The sequence below is a fragment of the Lonchura striata genome, chromosome 29, assembly GCF_046129695.1.
Source record: "Lonchura striata isolate bLonStr1 chromosome 29, bLonStr1.mat, whole genome shotgun sequence".
Classification (NCBI taxonomy): domain Eukaryota; kingdom Metazoa; phylum Chordata; class Aves; order Passeriformes; family Estrildidae; genus Lonchura; species Lonchura striata.
In genome coordinates, this window is record NC_134631.1 from 445,500 (window position 1) to 469,268 (window position 23,769).

At 38.5% G+C, this 23,769-nt stretch overlaps 1 protein-coding gene and 1 long non-coding RNA gene across 2 annotated transcripts in view; both read left to right on the forward strand.

Moving 5' to 3' along the window:
* The first annotated feature begins 369 nt into the window (after positions 1–369).
* Positions 370–23,769, forward strand: part of BRD2 (bromodomain containing 2) — a 52,509-nt gene continuing 29,109 nt past the window's right edge. The window contains exons 1-4 of the mRNA XM_077788962.1: positions 370–1,281; positions 10,313–10,613; positions 12,673–12,810; positions 19,449–19,590. Of these exons, the coding sequence (XP_077645088.1) occupies positions 1,253–1,281; positions 10,313–10,613; positions 12,673–12,810; positions 19,449–19,590 (610 nt within the window). The 5' untranslated portion in view covers positions 370–1,252. The remainder of the gene's footprint in view (positions 1,282–10,312; positions 10,614–12,672; positions 12,811–19,448; positions 19,591–23,769) is intronic.
* LOC144247651 (uncharacterized) lies at positions 14,597–17,429 on the forward strand. Its single transcript, XR_013341245.1, has 2 exons — positions 14,597–15,673; positions 17,341–17,429. It is a non-coding gene; the product is annotated as an uncharacterized LOC144247651 (long non-coding RNA).

A 23,769-nucleotide genomic window follows, 5' to 3' on the forward strand; every position in this document is an offset into this window, starting at 1 on the left:
CCTTCTTCCTCCTTCTCTGCCCCCTCCCCCGGCGCGCCGCCGCCAATCAGCGCCTGCGCCCGCCCCCCGCGTGACCCGCCGCCCAATCACCGCGCGGCGGGCGGCGGCGCCGCCCAATGGGCGCCGAGGCGGCCGCGCGCGTCGGGCGAGGCGCTGGGCGGAAACCCGCGAGGGGCGGGGAGCCGCGCGCTTGATTGACGCCGCTCTCACCCAATGGGCTCGACCCCCCCGCCGGCGCCTCCGCCCAATGAGGCCGCGGCGGGGCGGGGAGGGCGGCTTGGCTGACGTCATCTCCCTCCGCCGCCAATGGCGAGGCGGCCGCCGTCTATATAAGGGCGGGCGGGGGCAGGCCGAGCGGCGCCATTTCGCGGGGACGAAGGGACGGAGCGGGTCGGGCGAGCGGCGCGCGCGCCAGGAGGGGGGCGGCCCCAAAGCCCGGCTCCATCCCCCGCCTCCGCTTATCCCGGAGGGCTCCGGGACCCTCCCCGCGGACCCTCCCCGGCCTCCGCAGCGACCCCTGCCTGCGGCCACCGGCGGCGGCGGCAGGAGGAGGAGGAGGAGGAGGAGGAGGGAGGGTGGCTTCTTCCTCCCCCCCAACGCTCCTTTCCCCTCAGCGAGCCAAGATGGAGCGCGGCCGCCGCTGAGCCGCTCCCGCCGCTCATCCGCCGTCATCCGCGCTTCCTTCCTCAGCACCCGCGGCTCGCAGCGACTCGGCCGGGCTCGTTATCGAGAAGCGGGTGCGGGTGAGGCTCCGAAGGGGGAATCTCCCGTTGTTTTGGTTTATTTTTTTTGTTATTTTATTTTTTTAAATCCGTTGCATCCTTCCCCCCCACCCCTCCTCCTCCCCACCCTCAACCTCCCCTCAGAGCGCGCCGCCATTTTCGCCGCGCCCCCCGCGGATGTGAAGGCCGAGAGCCCGGCTCCGTTTTATTTTTTAATTATTATTTTTATCATAAATCCCCCGACGTTTTAACAGCTCCTACAATTGGAGGGTTCTCCGTTAAAAACAACAACAAAAAAACGAAAAAAAGAACAAAAAACCCCACAGAAAAACCACCCTCACAACTCCGTTTCCACGGCGATGCGCTGATGTCGGGAAGGCCCCGAGCGGGCCGCTGAAAGGAGAAAGATTTGGCCGGGCAAAGTGGGGGGCTCGTCGGAGGAGACGGCGGGAGGAGGAGGAGGAGGAGGAGGAGGAGGAGGAGGAGGAGGAGGAGAGGAAGGCCGGCGGGCCCCGCACGCAGCAGCCGGGATGTTGCAGAACGTGAATCCCCAGAGCAAGTAAGTGCTGGGAGAGAGCGGGGGATAAAAGGGGTTTTTTGGGGTTTTTTTTTTGGGGGGGGGGGAAGAGGTGGGAGGTTGGAATTGGAGTGTGAGTGGTGGGGAAGTGATGTTGGGGGCACCCCCGAAATTGTGGCGGTGCCGGTAAGGGACCTTCAAATTGTGGCAGTGGCACTGTGGGACACCAAGGATGGGACAGTGATTTTGGGGATCCCCAAATTGTGGCAGTGGCACTGTGGGACCCCCAAATTGTGGCAGTGTCACTGTGGGACACCAGTGATGGGACAGTGATTTTGGGGATCCCCAAATTGTGGCAGTGTCACTGTGGGACCCCTGTGCTGGGTCTGTGTCACCCCAGGTTGTGACAGTGACATTGGGACCCCCAAATTGTGGCACTGTCACCGTGGGACCCCCAAATTGTGGCAGTGTCACTGTGGGACTCCTGTGCTGGGTCTGTGTCACCCCCAAACTCTTGACAGTGATGTTGGGGATCCCCAAATTGTGGCAGTGTCACTGTGGGACCCCAAAATTGTGGCAGTGTCATTGTGGGACAGCAATGATGGGACAGTGATTTTGGGGATCCCCAAATTGTGGCAGTGGCACTGTGGGACACCAATGATGGGTTTGTGTCACCCCAATGCTGTGACAGTGACATTGGGACCCCCAAATTGTGGCAGTGTCACTGTGGAACCCCCAAATTGTGGCAGTGTCACCGTGGGACATCAATGATGTGACAGTGATTTTGGGGATCCCCAAATTGTGGCAGTGGCACTGTGGGACACCAAGGATGGGACAGTGATTTTGGGGACCCCCAAATTGTGGCAGTGTCATTGTGGGACACCAGTGATGGTGGGAACCCCCAGATTGTGGCAGTGTCACTGTGGGACCCCTGTGCTGGGTCTGTGTCACCCCAGATTGTGACAGTGACATTGGGACCCCAAAATTGTGGCAGTGTCACTGTGGGACCCCCAAATTGTGGCAGTGTCACTGTGGGACCCCTGTGCTGGGTCTGTGTCACCCCAGGTTGTGACAGGGATGTGGGGGACCCCCAGATTGTGGCAGTGTCACTGTGGGACCCCCAAACTGTGGCGGTGTCACCGTGGGACCCCCAAATTGTGGCAATGTCACTGTGGGACACCAATGATGGGACAGTGATTTTGGGGATCCCCAAATTGTGGCAGTGTCACTGTGGGACCCCCAGATTGTGGCAATGTCACTGTGGGACCCCTGTGCTGGGTCTGTGTCACCCCAATGCTGTGACAGTGACATTGGGACCCCCAAATTGTGGCAGTGTCACTGTGGGACCCCCAAATTGTGGCAGTGTCACCCCAAACTGTGCTAGTGTCACCCCAAAATTGTGGCAGTGACCTCGGGACCCCCGAATTATGGAGGTGTCACCCCCAAATTGTGCCAGTGTCACCCCAAATTTGTGACAGTGACTTTGGGATCCCCCAAACTTTGGCAGTGTCACTGTGGGACCCCCAAATTGTGGCAGTGTCACCCCCAAATTGTGCCGCTGTCACCCCAAATTGTGACAATGACATTGGGACCCCCAAATTGTGGCAGTGTCACCCCAAATTTTGGCAGTGACACCTTGGGGCCCCCCAAATTCCGTCCCTGTCACCCTTGGGGACAGTCCTGGGGTCACCCAGGGGTCAGCTCTGGAAAAAAAAAAAAAATCCCAAAATCCAGGATCCCCCAAAATCTTTGGGATTGGAATTTTGGGGGTCCCCAAATCCTGGGATTGGAGTCCTGAGGGTCCCCAAAATCCTGGATCCCCCAAAATCTTTGGGATTGGAATTTTGGGGGTCCCCAAATCCTGGGATTGGAGTCCTGAGGGTCCCCAAAATCCTGGATCCCCCAAAATCTTTGGGATTGAAATTTTGGGGGTCCCCAAATCCTGGGATTGGAGTCCCCCAAATCCTGAATTCCCCAAAATCTTTGGGATTGGAATTTTGGGGGTCCCCAAATCCTGGGATTGGAGTCCTGGGGGTCCCCAAATCCTGAATCCCCCAAAATCTTTGGGATTGGAATTTTGGGGGTCCCCAAATCCTGGAATTGGTGTCCTCGAGATTCCCAAAATCTTTGGGGTCGGAGTCCTGAGGGTCCCCAAAATCCTGGATCCCCCAAAATCCTGGGATTGGAATTTTTGGGTGTCCCCAAATTCTGGATCCCCCAAAATCCTGGGATTGGTGTCCTGGAACCCCCAAAATCCTGGGATTGGTGTCCTGGGGGGTCCCCAAACTCTGGATCCCCAAAATCTTTGGGATTGGAATTTTGGGGGTCCCCAAATCCTGGGATTGGAGTCCTTGAGATTCCCAAAATTTTTGGGGTCGGAGTCCTGGGGGTCCCCAAATCCTGGATCCCCCAAAATCTTTGGGATTGAAATTTTGGGGGTCCCCAAATCCTGGATCCCCCAAAATCCTGGGATTGGAATTTTTGGGGTCCCCAAATCCTGGGATTGGTGTCCTCGAGATTCCCAAAATTTTTGGGGTCGTAGTCATGGGGGTCCCCAAATCCTGAAGCCCCCAAAATCTTTGGGATTGGAATTCTGGGGGTCCCCAAATCCTGGGATTGGTGTCGTGGGGGTCCCCAAGTCCAGGATCCCCCAAAATCTTTGGGATTGGAATTTTGGGGGTCCCCAAATCCTGGGATTGGTGTCCCCCAAATCCTGGATCCCCCAAAATCCTTGGGATTGGAATTTTGGGGGTCCCCAAATCCTGGGATTGGAGTCCCCCAAATCCTGAATTCCCCAAAATCTTTGGGATTGGAATTTTGGGGGTCCCCAAATTTTGGGATTGGTGTCCTGGAACCCCCAAAATCTTTGGGATTGGTGTCCTGGGGATCCCCAAAAATTTTGGGATTGGTGTCCTGGGGGATCCCCAAAAATTTTGGGATTGGTGTCCTGGGGGTCCCCAAATTTTTTTCCCGCTTTTTCCGTGGATTTGTGGATTTTTTTGTACCCTCCCCCCCCCCCCCATCCTGGTTCCTCCCAAATCCTGATTTTTGCCCGAAATTCCCGGATTTTCCCCTAAATCCCTCGTGGATGAATTTTGGGGTTTTTGGCACCATCCCGAATCCCTCCTTTGAGAATTGTCAGAATTTTTGGGAATTTAGGGCTGGAATTCCTGGGGGGAAAGGGTTAAAATTCCTTGGAATGAATGGAAAACATTTGGATTTTATGGCTGAAATTCCAGGTTTTTTTGGTTAAAATTCCTCGGAATTTATGGAAAATAATTGGATTTTATGGCCGAAATTCCCAGAATTTTCCCGGTTAAAATTCCTTGGAATTTATGGGAAAATAATTTGATTTTATGGCTGAAATTCCAGGTTTTTATGATTCAAATTCCTCAGAATTTATGGAAAATAATTTGATTTTATGGCTGAAATTCCTGAAATTTTCTGCTTAAAATTCCTTGGAATTCCCAGTCAAAATTCCTGGGAATTTGTGTCTAAAATCTCAGGAATTTTTATGGGATTCCGAGAATTTCATGGCCAAAAATTTGGGAATTTTTACGTGAGATTCCCAAGATTTTATGGAAAAAAATTTGGGAATTTTTATGACATTCCTGGAATTTCATGACCAAAATTTTGGGGAATTTTTATGACATTCCTGGAATTTCATGACCAAAATTTTTGGGAATTTTTATGACATTCCTGGAATTTCATGACCAAAATTTTGGGATCGGTTTTAGCAGTGGAATTACAAATTTAGGAGCAATTTAAACCCTAATTAGAATATTTAAATTTTTTATTTTTAGGGTGAATTTAGGATCGTTTTTAGCATTGGAATTTTGAATTTAGGATTGATTTTAACCCTAATTAAAATATTTAAAATTTTTTTATTTTTAGTGTGAATTTAGGACCAGTTTTAGGAGCAGAATTACAAATTTAGGGTCGGTTTTAACCCTAATTAAAATATTTAAAATTTCTATATTTTTAGGGTGGATTTAGGATCGGTTTTAGCATTGGAATTACAAATTTATGGTCATTTTTAACCCTAATTAGAATATTTAAATTATTTTTATTTTTAGGGTGGATTTAGGATCGGTTTTAGGACCAGAATTCTGAATTTAGGATCGGTTTTAGCATCAGAATTTTGGATTTAGGACTGGTTTTAACCCTAATTAGAATATTTAAATTTTTTATTTTTAGGGTGGATTTAGGACTGGTTTTAACCCTAATTAGAATATTTAAATTTTTTATTTTTAGGGTGGATTTAGGATCGGTTTTAGCCCTAATTAGAATATTTAAATTATTTTATTTTTAGGGTGGATTTAGGACCGGTTTTAGCATTGGAATTCTGAATTTAGGATTGATTTTAACCCTAATTAAAATATTTTAAATTTTTATATATTTAGGGTGAATTTAGGACCAGTTTTAGGAGCAGAATTACAAATTTATGGTCATTTTTAACCCTAATTAGAATATTTAAATTATTTTTATTTTTAGGGTGGATTTAGGATCGGTTTTAGCATTGGAATTACAAATTTAGAAGCAATTTTAACCCTAATTAGAATATTTAAAATTTTTTATTTTTAGGGTGGATTTAGGATCGGTTTTAGGAGCAGAATTTTGGATTTAGGATCAGTTTTATCCCTAATTAAAATATTTAAGTTTTTTAATTTTTAGCGTGAATTTAGGACCGGTTTTAGCATTGGAATTCTGAATTTAGGATTGATTTTAACCCTAAATAAAATATTTAAAATTTTTATATTTTTAGGGTGAATTTAGGACCGGTTTTAGGAGCAGAATTACAAATTTAGGGTCGGTTTTAACCCTAATTAGAATATTTAAATTATTTTTATTTTTAGGGTGGATTTAGGATCAGTTTTAGCCCTAATTAGAATATTTAATTTTTTTTATTTTTAGGGTGGATTTAGGACCGGTTTTAGCCCTAATTAGAATATTTAAATTATTTTTATTTTTAGGGTGGATTTAGGATCAGTTTTATCCCTAATTAGAATATTTAAATTATTTTTATTTTTAGGGTGGATTTAGGATCGGTTTTAACCCTAATTAGAATATTTAAAATATTTTTATTTTTAGGGTGGATTTAGGACCGGTTTTAGCATTGGAATTATGAATTTAGGATTGATTTTAACCCTAATTAAAATATTTAAAATTTCTATATTTTTAGGGTGGATTTAGGATTGGATTTAGCATTGGAATTACAAATTTAGGAGCAATTTAAACCCTAATTAGAATATTTAAATTTTTAATTTTTAGGGTGGATTTAGGATCAGTTTTAGCATTGGAATTCTGAATTTAGGATTGATTTTAACCCTAATTAAAATATTTAAAATTTTTATATTTTTAGGGTGGATTTAGGACCAGTTTTAGGAGCAAAATTGTGAATTTAGGATCGGTTTTAGCCCTAATTAGAATATTTAAATTATTTTTATTTTTAGGGTGGATTTAGGATCGGTTTTATCCCTAATTAGAATATTTAAATTATTTTTATTTTTAAGGTGAATTTAGGATCGGTTTTAGCCCTAATTAGAATATTTAAATTATTTTATTTTTAGGGTGGATTTAGGATCGGTTTTAGCCCTAATTAGAATATTTAAATTATTTTTATTTTTAGGGTGGATTTAGGATCGGTTTTAGCCCTAATTAGAATATTTAAATTATTTTTATTTTTAGGGTGGATTTAGGACCGGTTTTAGCATTGGAATTCTGAATTTAGGATTGATTTTAACCCTAATTAAAATATTTAAAATTTTTATATATTTAGGGTGAATTTAGGACCAGTTTTAGGAGCAGAATTACAAATTTATGGTCATTTTTAACCCTAATTAGAATATTTAAATTATTTTTATTTTTAGGGTGGATTTAGGATCGGTTTTAGCATTGGAATTACAAATTTAGAAGCAATTTTAACCCTAATTAGAATATTTAAAATTTTTTATTTTTAGGGTGGATTTAGGATCGGTTTTAGGAGCAGAATTTTGGATTTAGGATCAGTTTTATCCCTAATTAAAATATTTAAGTTTTTTAATTTTTAGCGTGAATTTAGGACCGGTTTTAGCATTGGAATTCTGAATTTAGGATTGATTTTAACCCTAATTAAAATATTTAAAATTTTTTTATTTTTAGGGTGAATTTAGGACCAGTTTTAGGAGCAGAATTACAAATTTAGGGTCGGTTTTAACCCTAATTAGAATATTTAAATTATTTTTATTTTTAGGGTGGATTTAGGATCGGTTTTATCCCTAATTAGAATATTTAAATTATTTTTATTTTTAGGGTGGATTTAGGATCGGTTTTAGCCCTAATTAGAATATTTAAATTTTTTATTTTTAGGGTGGATTTAGGATCAGTTTTATCACTAATTAGAATATTTAAATTATTTTTATTTTTAGGGTGGATTTAGGATCAGTTTTAGCCCTAATTAGAATATTTAAATTATTTTTATTTTTAGGGTGGATTTAGGATCGGTTTTAGCCCTAATTAGAATATTTAAATTATTTTTATTTTTAGGGTGGATTTAGGATCAGTTTTAGCCCTAATTAGAATATTTAAATTATTTTTATTTTTAGGGTGGATTTAGGACCGGTTTTAGCATTGGAATTCTGAATTTAGGATTGATTTTAACCCTAATTAAAATATTTAAAATTTTTATATTTTTAGGGTGAATTTAGGACCGGTTTTAGGAGCAGAATTACAAATTTAGGGTCTGTTTTAACCCTAATTAAAATATTTAAAATTTCTATATTTTTAGGGTGGATTTAGGATCAGTTTTAGCCCTAATTAGAATATTTAAATTATTTTTATTTTTAGGGTGGATTTAGGATCAGTTTTAGCCCTAATTAGAATATTTAAATTATTTTTATTTTTAGGGTGGATTTAGGATCAGTTTTAGCCCTAATTAGAATATTTAAATTATTTTTATTTTTAGGGTGGATTTAGGATCAGTTTTATCCCTAATTAGAATATTTAAATTATTTTTATTTTTAGGGTGGATTTAGGATCGGTTTTAACCCTAATTAGAATATTTAAATTATTTTTATTTTTAGGGTGGATTTAGGATCGGTTTTAGCCCTAATTAGAATATTTAAAATTTTTATATTTTTAGGGTGGATTTAGGATTGGATTTAGCATTGGAATTACAAATTTAGGAGCAATTTTAACCCTAATTAGAATATTTAAATTATTTTATTTTTAGGGTGAATTTAGGATCAGTTTTAGCATTGGAATTCTGAATTTAGGATTGATTTTAACCCTAATTAAAATATTTAAAATTTTTATATTTTTAGGGTGGATTTAGGACCGGTTTTAGGAGCAGAATTACAAATTTAGGGTTGGTTTTAACCCTAATTAAAATATTTAAAATTTTTATATTTTTAGGGTGAATTTTGGATCAGTTTTAGGAGCAGAATTACAAATTTATGGTCATTTTTAACCCTAATTAGAATATTTAAATTATTTTTATTTTTAGGGTGGATTTAGGATCGGTTTTAGCCCTAATTAGAATATTTAATTTTTTAATTTTTAGGGTGAATTTAGGACCAGTTTTAGTGGCAGAATTGTGAATTTAGGGTCGGTTTTAACCCTAATTAGAATATTTAATTTTTGAACAGTTAAAATCAGTTTTATCGGCGATTTTTGGCCTCAATTCCCTCCTTTTTCCAGGAATTCCTCCCCAAAATCCCATTTTAACCCTTTAATTCCCATTTTTAACCCTTTAATTCCCCATTTTTAACCCTTTAATTCCCATTTTAACCCTTTAACTCCCATTTTAACCCTTTAAATCCCATTTAAACCCTTTAAACACCATTTTAACCCTTTAAATCCCATTTTAACCATTTAAATCCCATTTTAACCCTTTAATTCCCATTTTTAACCCTTTAAATCCCATTTTAACCCTTTAATTCCCATTTTTAACCCTTTAAATCCCATTTTTAACCTTTTTAACCCTCCAACTCCCATTTTTAACCCTTCAACTCCCATTTTTAACCCTTCAAATCCCATTTTAACCCTTCAACTCCCATTTTAACCCTTTAACTCCCATTTTTACCCTTTAACTCCCATTTTAACCCTTTAACTCCCATTTTTAACCCTTTAACTCCCAAATATAACCCTTCAATTCCCATTTTTAACTCTTTATCTCCCATTATTTTACCCTTTAACTCCCATTGTTTTAACCCTTTAATTCCTATTGTTTTACCCCTTTAACTCCCATCCTTTTAACCCTTCACCTCCCATTTTTTTAACCTTTTAATTCCTTTTTTAACCCTTCAACTCCCGTTCTTTTAACCCTTTAACTCCCATTTTTAACCATTTAACTCCCACTTTTAACCCTTCAACTCCCATTTTTAACCCTTTAACTCCCATTCTTTTACCCCTTTAACTCCCATTTTTAACCCTTCAACTTCCATTCTTTTACCCCTTTAATTCCCATTTTTTACCCCTTCAACTCCCATCCTTTTACCCCTTCAACTCCCATTTTTAACCCTTCAACTCCCTTTTTTACCCTTTTAACTCCCTTTTTAAACCCTTCAACTCCCATCCTTTTAACCCTTCAACTCCCATCCATTTAACCCCTCAACTCCCACTCTTTTACCCCTTTAACTCCCATTGTTTTAACCCTTCAACTCCCATTGTTACCCCTTTATTTCCCATCCTTTTACCCCTTCAATTCCCATTTTTAACCCTTTAACTCCCATTTTTACCCCTTTATCACCCATCCTTTCACCCCTTCAACTCCCATCCATTTAACCCCTCAACTCCCATTTTTACCCCTTCAACTCCCATTGTTTTAACCCTTCAACTCCCATTTTACCCCTTTAACTCCCATTTTTAACCCTTCAACACCCACTTTTAACCCTTCAACTCCCATTTTTAACCCTTCAACACCCATTTTTACCCCTTTAACTCCCACTTTTAACCCTTCAACTCCCATTTTACCCCTTTAACTCCCATTTTTAACCCTTCAACACCCATCCTTTCACCCCTTTATCACCCATCCTTTCACCCCTTCAACTCCCATCCTTTTTTAACCCTTCCACTCCTGTTTTCCCCTCCCAAGGATCCTCGGCGAGGGCAACGCCGCCCTGATGGCTCTGGCCGGCGACTCGACGCCGGGCAAACGCATCCGCAAGCCCTCGCTGCTCTACGAGGGCTTCGAGAGCCCCACCATGGCCTCGGTGGCCGCGCTGGCGGCGCCGCAGAGCAACCCGCCTCCGCCCGAGGTGTCCAACCCCAAGAAGCCCGGCCGGGTCACCAACCAGCTCCAGTACCTGCACAAGGTGGTGATGAAGGCGCTCTGGAAGCACCAGTTCGCCTGGCCCTTCCGCCAGCCCGTGGACGCCGTTAAGCTCGGCTTGCCCGTGAGTTTTTTTGGGGGTTTTATTGGGGGTTTTTGGGGTTTTTTGGGGGAATTTTTGGGGGATTTTTTTAGCATTTATTGGTGGTTTTTTGGGATTTTTTAGGGTTTTTTTTGGGGATTTTTTAGGGTTTTTTTGGGATTTTTTTGCTGATTTTTTGGGATTTTTTTGGGATTTTTTGGGGTTTTTTTGGGATTTTTTGGGGGATTTTATAGGGATTTTTGGGGATTTTTTGGGGATTTTTTTGGGGATTTTTTGGGGATTTTATAGGGATTTTTGGGGATTTTTTGGGGATTTTTAGGAGTTTTTTGGGGATTTTTTGGGGAATTTTTTGCGGTTTTTTTGTGGTTTTTTTGGGATTTTTAGGAGTTTTTTGGGGATTTTTTTGGCATTTATTGGTGTTTTTTTGGGGATTTTTTAGGTATTTTTTTGCTGATTTTTTGGGGTTTTTTTTGGGATTTTTTGGGGTTTTTTGGGGATTTTTTAGGTATTTTTTGGGATTTTTTTGCTGATTTTTTGGGGGTTTTTTTGGGATTTTTTGGGGTTTTTTGGAGATTTTTTAGGTATTTTTTTGGGGATTTTTTAGGGTATTTTTTGGGTTTTTTTGGGGATTTTGGGGGATTTTTTTAGGGTTTTTTTTGTGTGTCTTCAGGGTGGTTTTTAGGTATTTTTTGGGGTGTTTTTGGGGTGTTTTTGGGTATTTTTTGGGATTTTTTGCGTGATTTTGGGGGATTTTTTTAGGGTTTTTTTTGGGTGTCTTCTGGGTGGTTTTTAGGTATTTTCTGGGGTGTTTTTGGGTGTTTTTGGAGCTGTCTGGGTGCAGTACCTGCACAAGGTGGTGATGAAGGCGCTCTGGAAGCACCAGTTCGCCTGGCCCTGCCGCCAGCCCGTGGACGCCGTTAAGCTCGGCTTGCCCGTGAGTTTTTTTGGGGTTTTTAAGGGTTTTTTTGGGGGTTTTATAGGGTTTTTTGGGGTTTTTTTTGGGATTTTTTAGGGTTTTTTTTAGAGTTTTTTGGGGATTTTTTGGGGGGATTTTATAGGGATTTTTTGGGATTTTTTGCTGATTTTTTGGGGGTTTTATTGGGATTTTTTGGGTTTATTTGGGGATTTTATAGGGATTTTTTGGGGGTTTTTTTTGGGGTTTTTTGGGATTTTTTTGGGGATTTTTTACGAGTTTTTTGGGGATTTTTTTGGCATTTATTGGTGGTTTTTTTGGGATTTTTTAGGGGGTTTTTGGGATTTTTTGAGGGTTTTTTCTGGATTTTTAAGGTATTTTTTGGGGATTTTTTAGGGTTTTTTGGGAATTTTTTTTTGTTTTTTTTGGGATTTTTTTGCGGGTTTTTTGGGGTTTTTTTGGGATTTCTTGGGGGATTTTTGGGGGTTTTTTGGGGATTTTTTGGGTTTTTTTGGGGATTTTTTAGGTATTTTTTTGGGTTTTTTGGGGGATTTTTTAGGGGATTTTTTGGGATTTTTTGCGTGATTTTGGGGGATTTTTTTAGGATTTTTTTTGGGTGTCTTCTGGGTGGTTTTTAGGTATTTTTTGCGGGTTTTCTGGGGTTTTTTTGCGGATTTTTTGAGGGTTTTTTAGGGTTTTTTGGGGATTTGTTTTTTGATTTCTTAGGGTTTTTTGGGGATTTTTTTCGGATTTTTTGGAGATTTTTTAGGGATTTTTTGGGGATTTATTGGGGGATTTTAGAAGATTTTTTGGGATTTTTTTCGGGTTTTTGGGGTTTTTTTTGGGGGATTTTTTTAGGGTTTTTTTGAGATTTTTGGGGATTTTTTGGGGGTTTTTTGGGTGGTTTTTAGGTATTTTTAGGAGTTTTGTTCCACCAAAATGCCCCCAAAACCCCAAAAAATTCCATAAAAATCCCCCCAAAATCCCCCCAAACCCCCCAAAATTTCCCCCATAACCCCCCCAAATTTCCACCAAAATCTCACCAAAATGCCCCAAAACCCCCCCGAAATTCCCGATTTTTTCCCCCCGTCCCTCCCCCTTCTATTTTTTTTTGCCGTTTTCTGTCTCCTGAGCCCCAAAATGTGCTTTTTTCGCCCCAAAATTCAGGATTATCACAAGATCATCAAGCAGCCCATGGACATGGGCACCATCAAGCGGCGCCTGGAGAACAATTACTACTGGGGGGCGGCCGAGTGCATGCAGGACTTCAACACCATGTTCACCAACTGCTACATCTACAACAAGGTACAAAAATGACCCAAAATCGCAGGAAAACGACCCAAAAATCGCACAAAATGTGCACAAAAAAATCCCGTCGAAAACGGCGCGGAAATAGCCAAAAACGGCCAAAAATTACGTAAAAATACACCAAAAAACGCACAAAAATAACTCAAATATACGCCCAAAAATCACCCAAAAATGACCCAAAAATCCCCCCAAAATGCACCCAAAAATGACCCAAAAATCACTCAAAAATGCACCCAAAAATCATAGAAAAATCACCCAAAAACAGCCAAAAGTAACCCGAAAAGTACCAAAAAATTCACCACAAAATCACACAAAAATACAGCCAAAAATCACTCAAAAATGACATGAAAATATCAGCCCCGACTTCACCAACTGCTACATCTACAACAAGGTACAAAAATGACCCAAAATCGCAGGAAAACGACCCAAAAATCGCGCAAAATAAGCACAAAAAAATCCCGTCGAAAACGGCGCGGAAATAGCCAAAAACGGCCAAAAATTACGTAAAAATACACCAAAAAACGCACAAAAATAACTCAAATATACGCCCAAAAATCACCCAAAAACGACCGAAAATTGCTTTAAAAATAATCCAAAATTTATCCAAAAATCACCCAAAAAAACCCGCACAAAATCGGCCAAAAATTACGCAAAAACACACCCAAAAATCATCCAAAAGTAACCCAAAAAGTACCAAAAAAAATGCACCACAAAAGCATCCAAAAATCACCCCAAAATAGAAAAAAAATACCAAAAAAATACACCCAAATATCAGCCAAAAATAGCAAAAAAATACACCCAAAAATTGGCCGAAAATGCACCCAAAAATAAGCCAAAAATACACCCAAAAATAAGCCAAAAAATGATCCACAAATAAGCCAAAAAAACCCTAAACCCACCCAAATTGTACCCAAAAATACACCCAAAAGTCACATAAAAATCGCCCAAAATCTACCCAAAAATGCATCCAAAAGTCACACAAAAATTACACAAAAATCATCCCAAATGTACCCAAAAATTCACCCAAAAATGACATTAAAATATCAGCCCCGTGTTCACCAACTGCTACATCTACAACAAGGTACAAAAATGACCCAAAATCGCAGGAAAACGACCCAAAAACCGCACAAAATAAGCACAAAAAAATCCCGTCGAAAACGGCGCGGAAATAGCCAAAAACGGCCAAAAATTACGTAAAAATACACCAAAAAACGCACAAAAATAACTCAAATATACGCCCAAAAATCAGCCAAAAATGCACCCAAAAATCATAGAAAAATCACCCAAAAATTACCTAAAAATACACCCAAAAATTACCCAAAAACGGCCAAAAGTAACTTGAAAAGTACCAAAAAATTCACCACAAAATCACACAAAAATACAGCCAAAAATCACTCAAAAATGACATGAAAATATCAACACCATGTTCACCAACTGCTACATCTACAACAAGGTACAAAAATGACCCAAAATCGCAGGAAAACGACCCAAAAATCGCGCAAAATAAGCACAAAAAAATCCCGTCGAAAACGGCGCGGAAATAGCCAAAAACGGCCAAAAATTACGTAAAAATACACCAAAAAACGCACAAAAATAACTCAAATATACGCCCAAAAATCAGCCAAAAATGCACCCAAAAATCATAGAAAAACAACACAAGAATTACCTAAAAATACACCCAAAAATTACCCAAAACCGGCCAAAAGTAACCCGAAAAATACCAAAAAATTCACCACAAAATCACACAAAAATGACATGAAAATATCAGCCCCGACTTCACCAACTGCTACATCTACAACAAGGTACAAAAATGACCCAAAATCGCAGGAAAACGACCCAAAAATCGCGCAAAATACGCACAAAAAAATCCCGTCGAAAACGGCGCGGAAATAGCCAAAAACGGCCAAAAATTACGTAAAAATACACCAAAAAACGCACAAAAATAACTCAAATATACGCCCAAAAATCACCCAAAAATGACCCAAAAATCCCCCAAAAATGCACCCAAAAATCATAGAAAAATCACCCAGAACCAGCCAAAAGTAACCCGAAAAGTACCAAAAAATACACCACAAAATCACACAAAAATACAGCCAAAAATCACTCAAAAATGACATTAAAATATCAGCCCCATGTTCACCAACTGCTACATCTACAACAAGGTACAAAAATGACCCAAAATCGCAGGAAAACGACCCAAAAATCGCACAAAATAAGCACAAAAAAATCCCGTCGAAAATGGCGCGGAAATAGCCAAAAACGGCCAAAAATTACGTAAAAATACACCAAAAAACGCACAAAAATAACTCAAATATACGTCCAAAAATCAGCCAAAAATGCACCCAAAAATTATAGAAAAATCACCCAAAAATTACCTAAAAATACACCCAAAAATTACCCAAAACCGGCCAAAAGTAACCCGAAAAATACCAAAAAATTCACCACAAAATCACACAAAAATGACATGAAAATATCAACCCCGTGTTCACCAACTGCTACATCTACAACAAGGTACAAAAATGACCCAAAATCGCAGGAAAACGACCCAAAAATCGCACAAAATAAGCACAAAAAAATCCCGTCGAAAACGGCGCCGAAATAGCCAAAAACGGCCAAAAATTACGTAAAAATACACCAAAAAACGCACAAAAATAACTCAAATATACGCCCAAAAATCAGCCAAAAATGCACCCAAAAATCATAGAAAAACAACCCAAAAATTACCCAAAAACGGCCAAAAGTAACCCGAAAAATACCAAAAAATTCACCACAAAATCACACAAAAATACAGCCAAAAATCACTCAAAAATGACATGAAAATATCAACCCCGTGTTCACCAACTGCTACATCTACAACAAGGTACAAAAATGACCCAAAATCGCAGGAAAACGACCCAAAAATCGCACAAAATAAGCACAAAAAAATCCCGTTGAAAACGGCGCGGAAATAGCCAAAAACGGCCAAAAATTACGTAAAAAAACCCTAAAAACAACGTAAAAATCGCACCAAAAATACGCCCAAAAATCATTTAAAAATCACCCAAAAACTACAGAAAATTATCCAAAAATGCTCCAAAAATAACCCAAAATTTATCCAAAAATCACCCAAAAAATCAGACAAAATCGGCCAAAAATTACGCAAAAACACACCAAAAATCACCCCAAAATAGCAAAAAAATTACCAAAAAAGACACCCAAATATCATCCAAATATTGCAAAAAAATACACCCAAAAATTGGCCAAAAATCACCCAAAAACGACCCAAAAATTATCCAAAAATCACGCAAAATTGCTCAAAAATACACCCAAAAATAATACAAAAATCACCCAAAAACTACCCAAAAATTATCCAAAAGTCACCCAAAAAAATCAGACAAAATCGGCCAAAAATTACGCAAAAATATACCAAAAATCACCTCAAAATTACTCAAAAATATGCCCAAAAGTAACCCAAAAAGTGCCAAAAAAACCCAGAAAAAAAATCCAAAAAAATTAAAAAAAAAAAGAAAAAAAAAAACCAAAATATTCCCCAAAAATTCCAAAAAACTACGAGAAAAACACCAAAAATTTGAAAAAAAATCTCTTATGAGTAAAACAAATCCCTTTAAAAAAATCTTTAAAAATCTAAAAAAATTCCCTCAAAAATCCAGAAAAATTCCCCCAACAAAATCTCAAAAGATTTTCCCAAAAATTGCCCAAATATTTAAAGAAAAACACCAAAAAATCCAGAGGAAAGTGCCTTAAAACTAAAAAAAGGCACAAAAAAAATCCAAAAAAAATCAGAAAAAAAATTCCAAAAAAATTAGAAAAAAATTCCAAAAAAAATCAGAAAAAAAAAATCCAAAATGCCCCAAAAATTCCTCAAAAAAATCCCAAATATTTCCCAAAAATTCCCCAAGTTATTAACGAAAAACACAAAAAATTGAGAAAAAAATCTCTTCAAAATTGCAAGAAAACACGCAAAAATTAAAAAAAAAATCAGAAAAAAAACCCCCAAAAATAAAAAAAAATTCCCCAAGAAAAATCCCGAAAAATCCCAAATATTTCCCAAAAATTCCTCAACCTATTAACAGAAAAACGCCAAAAAATTGAGAAAAAAATCCCTTGAAAATTGCCAGGAAAACACAATTTCAGAAAAAAATCCAGAAAAATTTCCAAAAAATTCCCAAAAAAATCCCAAATATTTCCCAAAAATTCCCCAACATATTAACAAAAAACACCAAAAAATTGGGGAAAAAAATCCCTTTAAAATTGTAAGAGAAACACGCAAAAATTTAAAAAATTTTCCAAAATTCCCCCAAAAATTCCAAATATTTCCCAAAAATTGCCCAACATATTAAAAAAAAAAAATATCAAAAAACTGAGAAAAAATCCCTTTAAAATTGCAAAAAAACCCACAAAAACATCAAAAAAAAAGAGAAAAAAATCCAAAAAATTCCCCCAAAAATCCCGAATTTATCCCAATATTTCCCCATTGACAATTTCGATTTTTTTCCCATTTTTTGCCTTTTTTGCCCCATTTTTTAGCCCACGGATGACATCGTGCTGATGGCGCAGACGCTGGAGAAGCTCTGCCCTAAAATGATAAAAATTCCCCCAAAAAATGTGAAAATATTCCCGAAAAAATCCCCAAAAATTCCCAAAAAATCCCCAAAAAATTCTCCAAAAAATTCTGACATTTTAAAAGAAAACCACCCAAAACTTGAGGAAAAAAACCCTTAAAAATGCAAAAAATTAAAAAAAAATCCCCTAAAAATTCAGAAAAAATCCAAAAAATCACCAAAAAAAAATACAGAAAAAAAATCCCCAAAAAATCTATAAAATCCCAAAAAATTCCCCAAAATTTCCCAAAATATTAAAAGAAAAACAACAAAAAAAATTCAGGGAAAAATGCCTTAAAGAAATAAAAAAACATCACCAAAAAAATCGAAAAAATTTATGAATAAAAATTGTAAAATTCAGAATAAAAATCGAAAAAAATCAAAAAAAAATTCCCAAAAATTGCGAAAAAAATCCCAAATATTTCCAAAAAATCGCCCGACATATTAACAAAAAAACACCAAAAAATTGAGAAAAAAATCCCTTTAAAATTACAAAAAAACCATAAAACCATCAAAAAAAATCAGAAAAAAATCAGAAAAAATCAGAAAAAAATCCCGAATTTTCCCCAATATTTCCCCATTGACAATTTCGATTTTTTTCCCGTTTTTTGCCTTTTTTGCCCCATTTTTCAGCCCACGGATGACATCGTGCTGATGGCGCAGACGCTGGAGAAGCTCTGCCCTAAAATGATAAAAAATCCCCCAAAAAATCTGAAAATATTCCCGAAAAAATCCCCAAAAAATCCCCAAAAAAATCTCCAAAAAATTCTGACATTTTAAAAGAAAACCACCCAAAACTTGAGGAAAAAAAACCTTAAAAATGCAAAAAATTAAAAAAAAATCCCCTAAAAATTCAGAAAAAATCCAAAAAATCACAAAAAAAAAATCAGAAAAAAATCCCCAAAAAATCTATAAAATCCCAAAAAACTCCCCAAAATTTCCCAAAATATTAAAAGAAAAACAACAAAAAAATTCAGGGAAAAGTGCCTTAAAGAAATAAAAAAAAAATCACCAAAAATTCGAAAAAAATTATGAATAAAAATTTTAAAAATCAAGAAAAAAAATCGAAAAAAATCAGAAAAAATTCTTAAAAATTGCGAAAAAAATCCCAAATATTTCCAAAAAATCGCCCGACATATTAACAAAAAAACACCAAAAAATTGAGAAAAAAATCCCTTTAAAATTACAAAAAAACCCATAAAAACATCGAAAAAAATCAGAAAAAAATCGGAAAAAAATCAGAAAAAAATCAGAAAAAAATCCCGAATTTTCCCCAATATTTCCCCATTGACAATTTCGATTTTTTTCCCGTTTTTTGCCTTTTTTGCCCCATTTTTCAGCCCACGGATGACATCGTGCTGATGGCGCAGACGCTGGAGAAGCTCTGCCCTAAAATGATAAAAATTCCCCCAAAAAATCTGAAAATATTCCCGAAAAAATCCCAAAAAATTCCCAAAAAATCCCCAAAAAAATCTCCAAAAAATTCTGACATTTTAAAAGAAAACCACCCAAAACTTGAGGAAAAAAAACCTTAAAAATGCAAAAAATTAAAAAAAAAATCCCCTAAAAATTCAGAAAAAATCCAAAAAATCACAAAAAAAAAATACAGAAAAAAAATCCCCAAAAAATCTATAAAATCCCAAAAATCCCCCAAAATTCCCCAAAATATTAAAAGAAAAACAACAAAAAAATTCAGGGAAAAATGCCTTAAAGAAATAAAAAAAATCACCAAAAATTCGGAAAAAATTACGAATAAAAATTTTAAAAATCAAGAAAAAAAATCGAAAAAAACCAGAAAAAATTCTTAAAAATTGCGAAAAAAATCCCAAATATTTCCAAAAAATCGCCCGACATATTAACAAAAAAACACCAAAAAATTGAGAAAAAAATCACTTTAAAATTACAAAAAAACCCATAAAAACATCCAAAAAAATCAGAAACAAATCAGAAAAAATCCCGAATTTTCCCCAATATTTCCCCATTGATAATTTCGATTTTTTTCCCGTTTTTTGCCTTTTTTGCCCCATTTTTCAGCCCACGGATGACATCGTGCTGATGGCGCAGACGCTGGAGAAGCTTTTCCTGCAGAAAGTGGCTCAGATGCCGCCCGAGGAGCAGGAGCTGCTGCTGCCCCTGGCCAAGAACAGCCACAAGAAAGGGGCAGCCCGGGCTGCAGGTGGGATTTTGGGGTGAAAAAACGAGATTTTGGGAAAAAAACCCGAAATTTGGGCAAAAAACCCCGAGCATTTTGGGCGAAAAATGTGAATTTTGGAGGGAAAAATGTGAATTTTTGGGGGGAAAATGAGGTGGAATTTAAAAGCCAGGATTTGGGGTGAAGCAGCTGGGATTTGGGGAAAATATTTCAAATTTTGGGAAAAAAAAGAAATTTTGGGGGAAAACCCCAGATTTTTGGGAAAAAAAAACCCCAAAGTTTGAGGTAAAAAGTCTCAAAATTTTGGGGTGAAAGCGGCTGGATTTTGGGGTGAAATGAGGTGGAATTGAGGTTAAAAGCCAGGATTCGGGGTGAAACAGGTGGAATTTGGTAAAATAATTCAAATTTTGGGAAAAAAACGGAAATTTTGGGAAAGAACCTCAGATTTTGGGGAAAAAACCCCAAGTTTGGGGGGAAAAAATCTCCAATTTTGGGGTGAAAGCAGCAGGAGCTGCTGCTGCCCCTGGCCAAAAACAGCCACAAGAAAGGGGCAGCCCGGGCTGCAGGTGGGATTTTGGGGTGAAAAAATGAGATTTTGGGAAAAAACCCGAAATTTGGGCAAAAAACCCCGAGGATTTTGGGCGAAAAATGTGAATTTTGGGGGGAAAAATGTGAATTTTGGAGGGAAAAATGTGAATTTTTGGGGGGAAAATGAGGTGGAATTGAAAAGCCAGGATTTGGGGTGAAGCAGCTGGGATTTGGGGAAAATATTTCAAATTTGGGGAAAAAAATTAAATTTTGGGGGAAAAAAACCCCAAATTTTGGGGGAAAAAAAGTCTCAAAATTTTGGGGTAAAAGCGTCTGGATTTTGGGGTGAAATGAGGTGGAATTGAGGTTAAAAGCCAGGATTTGGGGTGAAACAGGTGGAATTTGGGGAAAATATTTCAAATTTTGGGAAAAAAACAGAAATTTTGGGAAAGAACCTCAGATTTTGGGGAAAAAACCCCAAGTTTTGGGGGAAAAAATCTCAAATTTTGGGGTGAAAGCAGCAGGAGCTGCTGCTGCCCCTGGCCAAAAACAGCCACAAGAAAGGGGCAGCCCGGGCTGCAGGTGGGATTTTGGGGTGAAAAAACGAGATTTTGGGAAAAAACCCGAAATTTGGGCAAAAAACCCCGAGGATTTTGGGCGAAAAATGTGAATTTTGGGGGGAAAAATGTGAATTTTTGGGGGGAAAATGAGGTGGAATTTAAAAGCCAGGATTTGGGGTGAAGCAGCTGGGATTTGGGGAAAATATTTCAAATTTTGGGAAAAAAATTAAATTTTGGGGGGAAAAAACCCCAAATTTTCGGGAAAAAAAACCCCAAAGTTTGAGGTAAAAAGTCTCAAAATTTTGGGGTGAAAGCGGCTGGATTTTGGGGTGAAATGAGGTGGAATTGAGGTTAAAAGCCAGGATTTGGGGAAAATAATTCAAATTTTGGAAAAAAAATGAAATTTTGGGAAAGAACCTCAGATTTTGGGGAAAAAACCCCAAGTTTTGGGGGAAAAAATCTCCAATTTTGGGGTGAAAGCAGCAGGAGCTGCTGCTGCCCCTGGCCAAGAACAGCCACAAGAAAGGGGCAGCCCGGGCTGCAGGTGGGATTTTGGGGTGAAAAAATGAGATTTTGGGAAAAAACCCGAAATTTGGGCAAAAAACCCCGAGGATTTGGGGGGAAAAATGTGAATTTTGGGGGGAAAAATGTGAATTTTGGGGGGAAAAATGTGAATTTTTGGGGGGAAAATGAGGTGGAATTTAAAAGCCAGGATTTGGGGTGAAGCAGCTGGGATTTGGGGAAAATATTTCAAATTTTAGGAAAAAAAAGAAATTTTGGGGGAAAACCCCAGATTTGGGGAAAAAACCCCAAGTTTTGGGGAAAAAAAAATCTCAAAATTTTGGGGTGAAAGCGGCTGGATTTTGGGGTGAAATGAGGTGGAATTGAGGTTAAAAGCCAGGATTTGGGGTGAAACAGGTGGAATTTGGTAAAATAATTCAAATTTTAGGAAAAAAATGGAAATTTTGGGAAGAAACCCAAATTTTGGACAAAAAATGTGAATTTTGGGGGGAAAAATGTGAATTTTTGGGGGGAAAATGAGGTGGAATTTAAAAGCCAGGATTTGGGGTGAAGCAGCTGGGATTTGGGGAAAATATTTCAAATTTTGGGAAAAAAAAGAAATTTTGGGGGAAAAACCCAGATTTTGGGAAAAAAACCCCAAAGTTTGAGGTAAAAAGTCTCAAAATTTTGGGGTGAAAGCATCTGGATTTTGGGGTGAAATGAGGTGGAATTGAGGTTAAAAGCCAGGATTTGGGGAAAATAATTCAAATTTTGGAAAAAAAATGAAATTTTGGGAAAGAACCTCAGATTTTGGGGAAAAAACCCCAAGTTTTGGGGGAAAAAATCTCCAATTTTGGGGTGAAAGCAGCAGGAGCTGCTGCTGCCCCTGGCCAAGAACAGCCACAAGAAAGGGGCAGCCCGGGCTGCAGGTGGGATTTTGGGGTGAAAAAATGAGATTTTGGGAAAAAACCCGAAATTTGGGTAAAAAACCCCGAGGATTTTGGGCAAAAAATGTGAATTTTGGGGGGAAAAATGTGAATTTTGGGGGGAAAAATGTGAATTTTTGGGGGGAAAATGAGGTGGAATTTAAAAGCCAGGATTTGGGGTGAAGCAGCTGGGATTTGGGGAAAATATTTCAAATTTTGGAAAAAAAAAAAGAAATTTTGGGGGAAAGACCCAGATTTGGGGAAAAAAAAAAATCTCAAAATTTTGGGGTGAAAGCGGCTGGATTTTGGGGTGAAATGAGGTGGAATTGAGGTTAAAAGCCAGGATTTGGGGTGAAACAGGTGGAATTTGGTAAAATAATGGAAATTTTGGGAAGAAACCCAAATTTTGGACAAAAAATGTGAATTTTGGGGGGAAAAAATGTGAAATTCTAGGGTAAAATGAGGTGGAATTCAGGTTTTGGGGATGGACAGCTGGGTTTGGGGTGAAACAGGTGGGATTTGGTAAAATATTTCAAATTTTTGGGAAAAAAACCAAAATTTTGGGGGAAAAAAACAGATTTTGGAGAAAAAGCCCCAAATTTTAGGAAAAAATGGAAATTTTGGGGAGGAATGAAGCAGATTTGGGTAAAATCGGCTGGAATTTGGGAAACACAGCTGGAATTTGGGAAAAAATGGAATTTTGGTGTCCTTTAGGGCTTCCAAATCCCTTTTTCCGGGATTTTTGTGCCTTTTTAGGGATCCCAACCCCCTTTTTCCAGGTTTTTGTGTCTTCTAACCCCATTTTTCCAGGTTTTTGCCTCTTCCAACCCCATTTTTCCAGGTTTTTTGGTCTCCCAATCCCTTTTTTTCCCGGTTTTTGTGTCTCCCAACCCCAATTTTCCCTGTTTTTTCATCTTCCAACCCCATTTTTCCAGGTTTTTGGGTCTTCCAGCCCCATTTTCCCATATTTTTTTGTCTCCCAATCCCATTTTTCCAGGTTTTGTGTCTCCCAATCCAAATTTTCCAGGATTTTGTGTCTCCCAGCCCCATTTTTCCAGGTTTTCGTGTCTCCCAGCCCCATTTTTCAGGTTTTTTGTGTCTCGCAATCCAAATTTTCCACGTTTTTGTGTCTCCCGGCCCCATTTTTCCAGGTTTTTGCCTCTTCCAACCCCATTTTTCCAGCTTTTTTCATCTTCTAACCCCATTTTTCCAGGTTTTTGTGTCTCCCAATCCAAATTTTCCAGGTTTTTGTGTCTCTCAATCCAAATTTTCCACGTTTTTGTGTCTCCCAACCCCATTTTTCCAGGTTTTGTGTCTCCCAACCGCATTTTCCCAGGTTTTGTGTCTCCCAACCCCATTTTTCCAGGTTTTTTGTGTCTCTCAATCCAAATTTTCCAGGATTTTGTGTCTCCCAACCCCATTTTCCAGGTTTTGTGTCTCCCAATCCAAATTTTCCAGGATTTTGTGTCTCCCAACCGCATTTTCCCAGGTTTTGTGTCTCCCAACCCCATTTTTCCAGGATTTTGTGTCTCCCAGCCCCATTTTTCCAGGTTTTTTGTGTCTCCCAATCCAAATTTTCCACGTTTTTGTGTCTCCCAATCCCATTTTTCCAGGTTTTTGCCTCTTCCAACCCCATTTTTCCAGGTTTTGTGTCTCCCAATCCAAATTTTCCCGGATTTTGTGTCTTC